The following is an 11,914-nucleotide window of genomic DNA, read 5'->3' on the forward strand; positions in this document are numbered from 1 at the left end:
TAAATTTACCACATAATAATAACAAAAATCTTTACGAGGCTGAAAATCTCCATGGAGTTTCCTAAATTTCACCCGGTACTATTAATCGTCTTTATATTAATCAAAATGTGAACGCATAGCCAAAATAGACATTCTGAGACCATTAATGATCCATAACATAATCAAGCCGATATAATTGAATACAATGAAATTTATGGCGGCTCTGTGTAGCTCTTGTCCATGGGTTCGCTATGCCCAAAGGACTCACGCAAGCGGGATTCAGCCGCGAAACCGCGGACTGTGTCCCGGCGATCCTCCCTGCGGGAAGATATAACCAAGTCCGAATCAAATCTAGAACGAGTCTAAATCAAACTTATCCCAAACCCAATTCGAAGTTATCTCAATTGCGCGACCTATGCTGTATGCAGTCGATTTACAAAATTTCTCCATAAATCATGCAACTCGATATCTTCCAAATCTTTAATATCTCTTATGTCCTTTAAATAATTACAATAAATTCCTGCGCAGATTTTTACTACATTTAGCAACTAGTCGGAACTGTAAATTTATTCATTCGCAGAATAACGAAAGAGCCGACGGATCTTATCAGCATGCAATACACGATGCAGTTGTTTGAGAAGCTGAACGCCGATATTCCTCGAGAAGAAAGCGAATTCCCAAAGATCCGTTATCAATACGAAACTTTGGGTAAACCTCCAAACAATTCTTAATTTTCTTGTGCAAAAGGGCAGTGGCGAGACCGATAGCCCGTGAGATCAACAGTGTTCTTCTTATCGAGGAACGCCCAATAGGCTTAATTGTTACGTGTTGTTCTTTTTCCCTTGCAATTTCTATTCGTTCCGTTTTCTCGATCTAGAGAAGTACGAAGTGAGCTTCACGTACGACTTCATGCGGAAACTGCATGACATACAGCCTTCCTGGGCCGCCTATTTAGCTCTTCTTGAGGAATGCAGAGAGACATTGAAGGCAAAGAAGGCAAGTATTCGTCTATAAATTATTTTAAGATTTATAAATTTACAAATGTTTACAAATTTCCATAAATATCTGCATATTCTATTTATATATATATTAAACTCTTACGGTATAGTTATTTATTTTAGGAGGAATTCAAACAGATCCTATTGCAAGATGCCCTCATGTTCGAAGACGAAGTATTAGCTCAAGTGGCGAAATTTTTCGATACTGGGCCATTCACGTCTGCTTGGACGACGCAAGGTGAACGTATTCGTAACTTGGACAGTTATCTGAATTAGTAATCTAAATAAACCTCGCATATTCGTCATCATATATCTTTCGCGTAATTTTTAATTGTGTTTAACTCCATCTTAATTCTAATTTCGAAAATACAGATGCGTTCGCCTGGATAAGTTATACGGAACGGGAAATTTCGGCACTGAAAAAGAGAGAATCCAAGCTGAAAACGCAGCTTTTAGTGTTCGACATCAATCAACCAGATTCCCTCAAACTGATACAATTAGAGCAGGTAAAATGATAAACGTTCGCCATTCTTTCCGTATAAACGCACGAAAATTATTTTAATAGGACATGAACGCCATCCAATTGGTATGGGAGATCACTAGCGAATGGAACGATGCTTGGGAAAAATACAGGACGCAGAATTTCTGGAAGATTGAAATGGAAGATATGGAGAACACCGCGAATATTCTTTTCCGGAAGCTGAATCGTCTTAGCAGGGAGCTCAAAGAAAAGAACTGGGAGATCGTGGAACACTCGAGGCAACAATAGAAATTATCCTGTTCTATTCTGTCATTTTCTGCTTCTCTTGAAATCACATTTTCATTAATGATATAAAATTTTGAAGACCGCTGTTTCTTGACATCTTACTCTGATAACAAAATGTGTGGAATAACAAATTTTTTAGGGGAAGAGTGGATAGATTCAGGCGTACCCTTCCATTAATTACTAATCTAAAGAATCCAGCGATGAGGCCTAGGCACTGGACGAAAGTCAAAGAAATTGTAGATCGTGATTTCGACGAAACATCTGAGGATTTCACTCTCGATACCATCGCGGAGATGGAGCTGCAAAATTATGCAGACCAAATTGACGATATCTCAAACTCTGCTACTATGGAATTAGCTATCGAAATCGTAAGCGTAACAAGTTGAAAAAGGTATATTAGATGTAAGAAAGTAAAAGTTAGGCAAATATACAAATATTTAATCGATCATAAATTGAATACACCTTTATCTCGAATAACATATCGTAAAAGAAAAATTCAGGAATGTCTAAGTAGATAAAGGGATCCCGTCTCATGTTCATCAGGGCCTGAAAAATATTTCCGAGATCTGGAAAAACATACCTTTAGAGATGATTCCTTACAAAGACAGCGGGATATTCAGGATAAAGTCTGTCGACGAAATAATGCAATCTTTGGAGGATCATCAAATTCAATTATCAGCCATGAAGGCAACGAGGTTTGATAAACTGACGTGCTATAAGGGAAACTCGATGGGATACTATGTGTAAGTGTTACAGGTTCGTTGAACCGTTTGCCGAGGAAGTTGATTACTGGGAGAGAACCCTTTCGACCATCGGGGAGGTTCTCGAAACGACCCTGTTAATTCAGCGCGGTTACATGTACATGGACAACATATTCACCACGGAAGACATCCGAAAACAGCTCCCTAAGGAAACCAGCGAATACGACAAACTGACAAGACAGTGGATCGCAATTACTTCGCGGATGGCATCCTACGGTTTGGCATTAGAAGCCACTCATAATCCACGTATGTATTGTGAGAAAACGAGCATACGGTGAGTGACGAAAGTCTACATACACCTATCGAATTTTGCGTATCCGACTTAACGATAAAATTAAAAACGCACTTTGTTGTAAATTATTTATATTTACTTATTTTAATGTATTTCTGAAAGGAATTGGGAGGGTTAAAAAAATTAACTCACGAAAATCATGGAACAAAATTAAAGAAAAATTTCTTAAGCGGCTGTAAGAAAGAACATAAGCGAAAGAAAAACAAAGTAGGCGTATCCAATAAAATCGTCCAAACATAAGACGCGCGTAATGCATTGTAATTCGAACAGGCTGTTCGGAATATTCAGGCGAATTGAACAAGCGCAAGGAAAGAAAAAGGAGAATGAAAAATGTACGACACGTCGTCATCGTCGTCGTCGTCGTCGTCGTCTGTTGGAACGTGAAAAGGAAAAAAGGGAGGCAAAGTCGCGTACCAACACGAAGACCGCGCTATAAAATAATATAAATCTGGTCCACCGGAAGCATTTGCATTTTTCCTCCGACTCGGCTCACCTAATTTCTCTCTTGTCTTCGTAGCTGGTCTACTGGAACTTCTGAATAAACTCAATGACAAGCTCGAATCGATGCAACGTGCTCTGGAACAGTACTTGGAAACCAAACGACACGTGTTTCCAAGATTTTACTTCATTTCTAACGACGATCTACTGGAGATCCTTGCGAATGCGAGGAGGCCCGAACTGATACAACAACATATTAAGAAGCTCTTCGAGAATATTAAATTTCTGACCACAACTAAGGTAAATTTAACTTGTTAGTTGAATTTATATTCATTGCTAAAAAAAAAAAAATATATATGGATATTTATCTGTCGAATTACACGTGTTTCTCATTAAAAATGTCTTCGTTGTAAGTATTGGACTGTTTGAAAAATTCATAACGTTTCTCGTACATTCTAGTAGATTTATTTTATTACGTTGTATATTATAATATACCTAATGATATTTCGTGTGACTTTGTAGTCCATAATTGGAAAGAATTTGGCTATTGCGATGAACTCTAACGAAGGAGAATGTATCGATTTTAACGCGCCCGTTGTTCTGGAGGGTCAGGTCGAGAAATGGCTCTGCGACGTTGGTAAGATGTTTCTCTTATGATAGATAAATGTTTCAATAAAAATCAGTTTGAAAAAATACTGATAAACTAAAGCTCAGTTTCAAAATTATCTCCATTAATATCTTAACGATGGGAACTATGACGCAGCAACTTTACGTACAATCAAACTGTATGGAAGTAAAAAGACCCAAACATCTATCATCCATCTCATTCGAAAATCAAATTTGGCACTGTACGAGTGCATCCGGCGATGAAAAAAAAAGGTCAGCCTGGTATCGTTCGGGGCGCTTTTATCCGGCGTTTTCAAGGGGCCATTTGGCAACAATTTTTCATGAAAGGCACGCAATTTGTACGGGATGGAAAGGCATAGCGCGGGAACGACAGCGGTAGGGGTAGATCGTGCAATGGAACGACGGGGAAAAAGGGCATAGAAATGAAAGAAAAAATAAAATGGCGATTTCGCAGAGACCGCGATGAGGACCAGTCTGCGCGAGGTGCTGAAGCAGTGTCGTAGCGCGCTGCGAAAAATGTCCGCGAAACGCGACAGGTGGGTGAAAGAGTGGCCAAGCCAGCCTGGAATTACGTCCACTCAGATCCAGTGGACGACCGACTGCACCCGTACCCTTCAACACTGCAAGTGAGCCTCACACATGCTGCTCTGGATGAAAATTTAGCGACGACGTTGGTTACAGCAGTCTGTAACCAGAACGATGAACCTGAAATTGACGGGGTGGTGGGTATGGTTGAAAAGAGAGGAAAAGGGGTGATAAAGATAAAGGGATAGAACAGAAGGAAAACCAAATCTAACGGCTTCAAGGCTGCCTCTGCTCTGTTGGAGACAGACTAAACGAGGGAAGAACGGAGAACGAAGACGCGGACAGAGGGAAAGTGAAAGATACGGGGGTTGGATTCGCGAATAAAGGGACACGGTTACTCTAATAAGGGGAATTTTGCATATTCCGGCTCCCGTGTTACGATCCACGGTCACACCGACCTAGCTGAACACCCTTCCTCCCTCGTTTGCATATACTAGCCGTACTGCGAATAATTTAACCCACACCCAACGGTGGAGAAGGAAATCCCTACGTCCCGGGACCCTGTTCCAACGTTCGTCCGCGGGTAGAACAGCTATCCAGGTCTGGGTGCACCCAGAACCTTCTCGTTGGCCACGGGGATGTTACTCTCGTTGAAAGAAATAAAGGGATACAAAGGTGTCGGACAAAGAGGCTGATTATGCCGCTTGCGAGGGGAAAAAATTTCCTTCAGCTACGACGCTTTACTGGTAGAAGGCTAAATGTAGATGCGGAGAGGTGATACTGTCTGACGAGGATAATTAATGACTCTTTTCTTTTTTGGATAGTCTGAGTTTTTTTTACGAACGATTTTATGGGTTGCGTAGAACGAACGTTAGATAGATTAGAAGTATGCGATGTTGTAACGATAAGAGAAAAAGGGTTTCGCTTGAATTTACTAATAACGGGTAATAAACGTATTTCAAGGATGGTGGACTCGAGAAGGCCGCTGAAAAAGCTACGAAAACGACAGAACCAGGCATTAAGCAAGTATACGGAAGCGATCAGAGGCGAACTGACCCATCTTCAACGATTAAAGTTCAAGGCGATCGCGGTGATTGAGATCCACGCGAGAGACGTTATCGAGAAAATGTACCGAGCTAGTAAGTGATCTATCCAATTTCCAATCCAGTCAGCTTCCAATCTAACCAAATCTTGTATCCTTTTCGCTTTCTTGTTGTCCTTGGTCAAACTCTTCTTAAAAACAGCATATCACAAACAGCTATATCACACAATATCAGAATAATATTTTAACAAACGTTCCCTTTTGCTGTATAGCTTAAGACTTTTTCACGATGTCATATTCGCATTAGAACATTAGAACGACAACGCGGTTTTCAACGAATGGTCGTCTGTCCCCCAGAATCTCGTAAATTCATTGGGCTGTATCGAGTCGAAAATAGATGAATAGCCAGATAGATTGGAGCGCGTATTATCCTTGTATCCCTGGAAACAATTTAGCCCGTGCCATCGGCAAATATTGCTAAGTGAACAGGTGCAACGTTTGTCCAATGTATTCCGTAAATTCGCGCGTCAACGATTTGTCCGGGGAAGCGTCGCCAATTAATGCGATTTCGTGAATTAAACTAATATACGAGGGGTCGACTGATTTCGATGTTTCATCACGCACGACGCGATTCGAACAGGATTGTCGAAAATACGTTTTCGTTGCAAAGCCGATTTTCGACCTCGTTTACAGACTGCAGAGACGTGTCCGCCTTCGAATGGCTGTCACAGCTGAGATTCTACTGGGACAAAGATATCGACGATTGTATCGTCTGGCAGACGAACACGTATTTTGTCTACGGATACGAGTATCTTGGAAACACGGGACGTTTGGTGATAACGCCGCTCACCGATAGGTAAGATATTCAATTTCCTGCGATTTATGGTAAAAAAAAAGAATAGCATTGGATAAAGAAACGAATCGTTTGGGAAAAGAAAATAAGTATTTAACAAATCGGTGTTACTATGCTGAAAATCTAAATCATATAATAATAGTCTTAAGTCTAGTACCTACAACAGAATTTATTTATTTTAACTTTCTATAAAAACAAGATATGCATATTATCGATATATCAAAATTCGACCCTAATTTAACACAAAACGCATCAGTTCAAATACCGCTCCTAAAAACAACCCTTTTCTCGAGGCGGAAACTTACAAGCTACTCGTCATCACGATTGGCAACAGGAAACAGGATCACGCGTGAAAGCGATTACGAATGCGTGAACCATTCGAGAGGCTATTACACGCGAGTCGGTGCTATAATATGGGATAATTACGTCAGAAGTCGCGACGATTACCGATGGCGTGCGAGCTTACAATTACGCGCAATCTCGCGGTAACTCGCACTCTATTACCCTCGTCCTCGAAATATTAACTTCGTTAGACGTAATGAAACAAAGCATACATGACACCGACTGCAATTCGGGACTAAATTGCTTGAAACTTCAACTACTCGCAATATGAGGTTTGGTTCACCTGAAGTCGCCATTGATCTCTATCTCAAACTATTAAACGGAGAAGAGTTGCTAACTAATCAGATTGACAATCTCGTGGATATAGTAATTTCTTTGTCCAAGGAAATTCTCTAAAAATTCATCCCACCAATATGTGGAATACGCAAAGTCATTCACTTCGTCCTGTTCCACTGATTCTACAATACTTAAAATAAGGATCGCTAAATGAAGATATTTAAACAATCTGAAAGCCTCGTGCAATAAAATTTCGTTACTATTATCGTCTATTAGGAGGAAAATTAACGAAACTATGGAGACAAGCGTCTTCGACTCGTTGAAGGTAATTCGTTTTTAGTGACTGTTTCGCATGTGTCGTTCTCTGATCGAACGCTGACATCCGAGTTTTCTCTCATAATTGATGAACTTACATTAAAATCCAAAGAGCTCGTCTCTTCTCTTCTACGGGGTTGCGAGAATCTCGTTGATTAACGTTAATTACATCTCCGCTGATGTTCCCCCGGTGAAAATTTGTCGCTTGAACGTTTCTTCGCGAATGTCCACGAAGTTTCGCGAACTTTCGAGGATCATACTCGTCGTCTTGAGTCCAAGAACCATCGTTGATTAATGTTGATTACACCCTTTCGAGAACGTTTCGCAACTTAAACCACCCTCCTTACCCTCTCGACAAACATCAAAACGATCATTGACTTTTTAACAAATTCGTGTCCTTTCCGCCGTTTTCGACATCGATTGTATTAATATGTTGCTATCGTTTATTCTCATTGTTTATTTCTCGTAGTTGATCGAATACTGTGATCGTTCAAGGTTGGTTAGCGTTTGCACGTAGTGCGCCGATTAATAAAACTAATTAGCTCGAAGAACAATCCACCACTGTGAGAAATAACCGTTAAAACGATTGCTAAAAACTAGAAATGACAAGTAAGTAAAAAGTAAAAATGGTAGAATTTTTAAAAGCTTGTGCTAGAAGATGTGCGTTGAATTAGGTTGAAATGTTTGACAAAACAACATATGATCTCAACGATTTTACATGTAGTATATGAATTATATCTGGAGTCTATCGTTGCCAGACGAAAAGTAGAGAAAACGACAAAATCCTACGGATCTCCAAACGCAATTTCCTTGGTCCAGCAATGCGGACATAAGCTCAGCTTGTGTACAGAACCGCGTAATATACGTCAGTTAGGACAGGATGCGATACAATCTCTCATGGTGGTTGTTATCGAGAGGGAAGAGCAGTTTGCACGACAAGGGACATCAAAGGAAACGGATCGAGGGGTTTGGAGGACAGCAACGCCAGCTCAGAGAGGATACTTAACGCGGTATCGATTTAATCGCGATAAAAGGGTTCGAGCCGCTCGGCTCTAATTTATGGACAGGGCCGGCCGTCCCGATACATTTGTTCTCCGGTTCCGAGAATTTGTCTTGCGGAAAGAAGAACGCAACGCGCCCTCCGAGAAGCACGATTCCTCGTAGTAGTACGTCGCGTCCCACCCTTGCAGCCGTCGTCGACTCGCCCCTTACTCTAGAAACGGATTAAACGATGAATCGCTGCATGTTCGAATTTGTAGAAACGTTCAACGAGAGATCGGAGATGCTATAATGTCTGGAATTTTTGGCTCATTTTGCCGAATATTTATTATAAATTCTTCAATTATCTTATTTCACGCTAGATTGTAAAACTGTAAAAACGAAGAGGCTACTAAGGTATACAGATTATACTCTGTTTAATGTTAAAGCAAGTTTAATGTTGTATGCGCCATGCTTAATATGGTTATAATGTGAAACATGATACGATTTGAATTATCGACTCGATCTAATAACTGTCATAATAAATTAATAGCAACCCTTTGAGAATAATTCTATTTCGATGGTAGGTGCTACATAACTCTCACCACAGCTCTACATTTGTATCGTGGCGGCAGCCCCAAGGGACCGGCTGGTACAGGGAAAACCGAGACCGTGAAGGATCTAGGAAAAGCACTGGGATTCAATGTGATCGTGCAGAACTGCTCCGAAGGGCTGGATTACAAAAGCATGGGCAGATTATTCTCTGGACTGGCTCAGACCGGCGCATGGGGTTGCTTCGATGAATTTAATCGGTAAACGAGAAAGATCATCCAGTTTCTTTATATTTCCTATGCCCTCTCGTTATATCCACGCAATACTATGTCATCTTGAAAATAGTTGTGTTTTCGAAACATTGACTTTGCCAAAACTACATTTCGCTGGTTTCGATGTTGTTTGGCCTTCGTGCAATGACACTTGATGGCCACTACAATTGAATTCGTTTTCTCCACGATAGCATAAACATCGAGGTGTTATCGGTGGTTGCACAACAGATACTCTCGATTCTCTCTGCACTCTCGCAGAAACTCACCAGGTTCGTGTTCGAAGGCTATGAAATATCGCTGGTGCACACCTGCGGCGTCTTCATCACGATGAATCCAGGTTACGCAGGTCGCACTGAACTGCCTGATAATCTGAAATCCATGTTCAGGCCAATTTCAATGATGGTGCCTGACAGCGGCATGATCGCCGAGATCAATTTGTTCTGCGAGGGTTTCGAACAGACGCGAATTCTCGCCAAGAAGGTTCGTACAGTCCTTCAGTAAAATATATCCTTTTATGAGACTCGAATTAATCCATTTTCCTTTTTCTACTTTCTTCTTTGTAGGTTTTCACGTTATATACGCTAGCTCAGCAACAATTAAGCAAACAATTTCATTACGACTTTGGTTTGAGGGGAATAGTGACTTTAACGAGATACGCAGGAAAAAAGAAGAGGCTTTATCCGAATCTGCCGGACGAGGAAGTAAGATTGCAGAGAATACGTGTTTTGATGAATAATTTGCATATATAATTCAATAACAATTGAAATTCTTATTAGTATATGTATGTATTTTAATCTTCAGATGCTTCATTCGTTAGAGTTCGTCAGAACACGAAACCACTGTAACGATAGCTTAACCATTCCCTTTTTTCGTTCTTTTCTTTACAACAACAAAACCACATAAGGACAGAAAAATCCAATTTTCCATCGCCTCAGCCTTTCATCGTTTTACGCTACAGTCAATCCCCGCCGCTTATATCTTTACTTTGCCATTTTTCTCTCGATTACCACTTTGTTTACACTCCTCTCTCTCTAAAACAGTTTCTACTCTGTCGCCACACACCGTGTTCGAGATAGATTCGAGACTTACGCGACTACGTTTATCCGGTCGCTTTACCGCGATAAACGTGGCGCGATCGTTCGATCCGGCATTAGACGTTACGTGATCGGTAAAACGAGGGAACGATGAAAATATATGGTGAATCATTCGCGCAGGTGATCATTCTTGCCATGAAGGATATGAACATTGCTAAACTCACCTCGGACGACTTACCGTTGTTCCTTGGTATCACCAGCGATCTCTTCCCCGATGCGGAGATACCAGCGGTGGATTACAGCGAAATTATCGGTTACATAATCAAGGAGGCCATCAAACTGAAGCTCCAGGTAATCTCGAACATCTCGGCCCCTTACATCGAACGCAGAACGACGTGCTGATCTTTACAGGCGTTTATTTTTTAATAAAAGAACCTTCGATCGAGGAAATATTACCATGTTCGTCAAAATAGTAATCTTTAGTACTTGCATATTGCACGCTAACAATCAGAATCCATAGATTCGAGCTGAGAATAATGTACTCTATAAATTACAAAACTGCTCCATACATCCTTACAGATATCGATTTTTTCATTGCACGTTAACTTTTAAAAACGAATTTTATCGTGTCATAAAATTCTATAGCAGCTATAACAAGGAACACGATCAACGCGCCTGTATATATGCATTCATTCCTCCTCAATTTAATTTTAAAAATATACTTCACGCTAAAGGTTCGATTACCCTTAATTGGACTGTCAAAGCGGGCGAAAATCAACTGGTATTTCAATTCGGTCCCGAATTTCAGTCGATCGTCTTCAGACGCCATTAACGTCGCAATCTAGGAGGCTGCGTGAACTTCTGGAAGTGCACGCGCGCCAGTTTGCACAGCTAACATTGTTTACAGCCTATTCCCCTGATACTGACGAAAGTTATCGAGTTGTACGAGACGATGAATTCGAGGCACTCGACGATGATAGTGGGCGAGTCGAACACAGCGAAGACGGTTACATGGAAGGTGTTACAGCACGCGATGACGAGCATGAAGAACGACAAGAAACCAGGATACACCGCCGTTCATGTCTATCCCATTAATCCAAAGGCGTTGAGCCTCGCTGAACTTTACGGCGAATACAATCTCACCACTGGCGAATGGCACGATGGCGTTATATCGTCGATCATGCGAAAAACCTGTTCCGGTACACAGAATTCTTTATATTTTTTGGCTACCACGGTTTGGTCGCGGCAAATTGGACAAAGTCGACAGAGTCTCGTTACTTTTGACAGACGATAGCCCTGACACGAAATGGATCCTCTTTGACGGTCCAGTGGACGCTGACTGGATCGAGAACATGAACAGCGTAATGGACGATAACAAGGTACGCGTCCTGAAAGCTTTACTCTCTCCAAAAATCCAGATATTATTTAGAGAATTTCTCTTAGTTAATAACCTTCGAATAGAAGAAAATTTATATTTAAAGGGAAGGGTCTAGAAGTTTATAATTCTGTTTTTTTAAACTTACAAATAATAAGTTAACAATTATTACTAAATTGTATAAGTTATTACGAAATAAACGTGTCTATAGGTTTTAACTCTTATAAATAACGATCGAATCACTTTGCCGAATCAAGTATTGCTATTATTCGAGGTCCAAGACCTCGCTGTCGCCTCTCCAGCGACGGTTTCGCGGGCTGGAATGGTATATAACGATTACAAAGACCTTGGTTGGACACCTTACATGCACAGCTGGCTTCAGAAGTTTCAACGACAGATAGAATTCGTGGAAGAAGTAAGTCGCCTAGTCTTATTACAAACTTTGATAGAAAAAGTCAAATTAGAGATGTGAAATCGATACGACAACTA

The 11,914-nt window shown here is 40.8% G+C and overlaps 1 protein-coding gene across 1 annotated transcript in view; it reads left to right on the forward strand.

The window, feature by feature from the left end:
• The window catches only part of kl-2 (dynein heavy chain 2, axonemal kl-2), a 220,718-nt gene that overhangs the window by 193,774 nt on the left and 15,030 nt on the right, over window positions 1-11,914 (forward strand). The window contains exons 18-37 of the mRNA XM_076625047.1: window positions 560-687; window positions 857-975; window positions 1,101-1,215; window positions 1,350-1,483; window positions 1,543-1,736; window positions 1,883-2,111; window positions 2,287-2,438; window positions 2,500-2,750; window positions 3,314-3,534; window positions 3,757-3,871; window positions 4,316-4,487; window positions 5,350-5,525; window positions 6,122-6,284; window positions 8,780-9,004; window positions 9,208-9,496; window positions 9,580-9,717; window positions 10,231-10,401; window positions 10,958-11,249; window positions 11,338-11,429; window positions 11,637-11,840. Of these exons, the coding sequence (XP_076481162.1) occupies window positions 560-687; window positions 857-975; window positions 1,101-1,215; window positions 1,350-1,483; window positions 1,543-1,736; window positions 1,883-2,111; window positions 2,287-2,438; window positions 2,500-2,750; window positions 3,314-3,534; window positions 3,757-3,871; window positions 4,316-4,487; window positions 5,350-5,525; window positions 6,122-6,284; window positions 8,780-9,004; window positions 9,208-9,496; window positions 9,580-9,717; window positions 10,231-10,401; window positions 10,958-11,249; window positions 11,338-11,429; window positions 11,637-11,840 (3,580 nt within the window). The remainder of the gene's footprint in view (window positions 1-559; window positions 688-856; window positions 976-1,100; window positions 1,216-1,349; window positions 1,484-1,542; window positions 1,737-1,882; window positions 2,112-2,286; window positions 2,439-2,499; window positions 2,751-3,313; window positions 3,535-3,756; window positions 3,872-4,315; window positions 4,488-5,349; window positions 5,526-6,121; window positions 6,285-8,779; window positions 9,005-9,207; window positions 9,497-9,579; window positions 9,718-10,230; window positions 10,402-10,957; window positions 11,250-11,337; window positions 11,430-11,636; window positions 11,841-11,914) is intronic.

This window comes from Bombus vancouverensis, chromosome 15 (assembly GCF_051014615.1).
Source record: "Bombus vancouverensis nearcticus chromosome 15, iyBomVanc1_principal, whole genome shotgun sequence".
Taxonomy (NCBI): domain Eukaryota; kingdom Metazoa; phylum Arthropoda; class Insecta; order Hymenoptera; family Apidae; genus Bombus; species Bombus vancouverensis.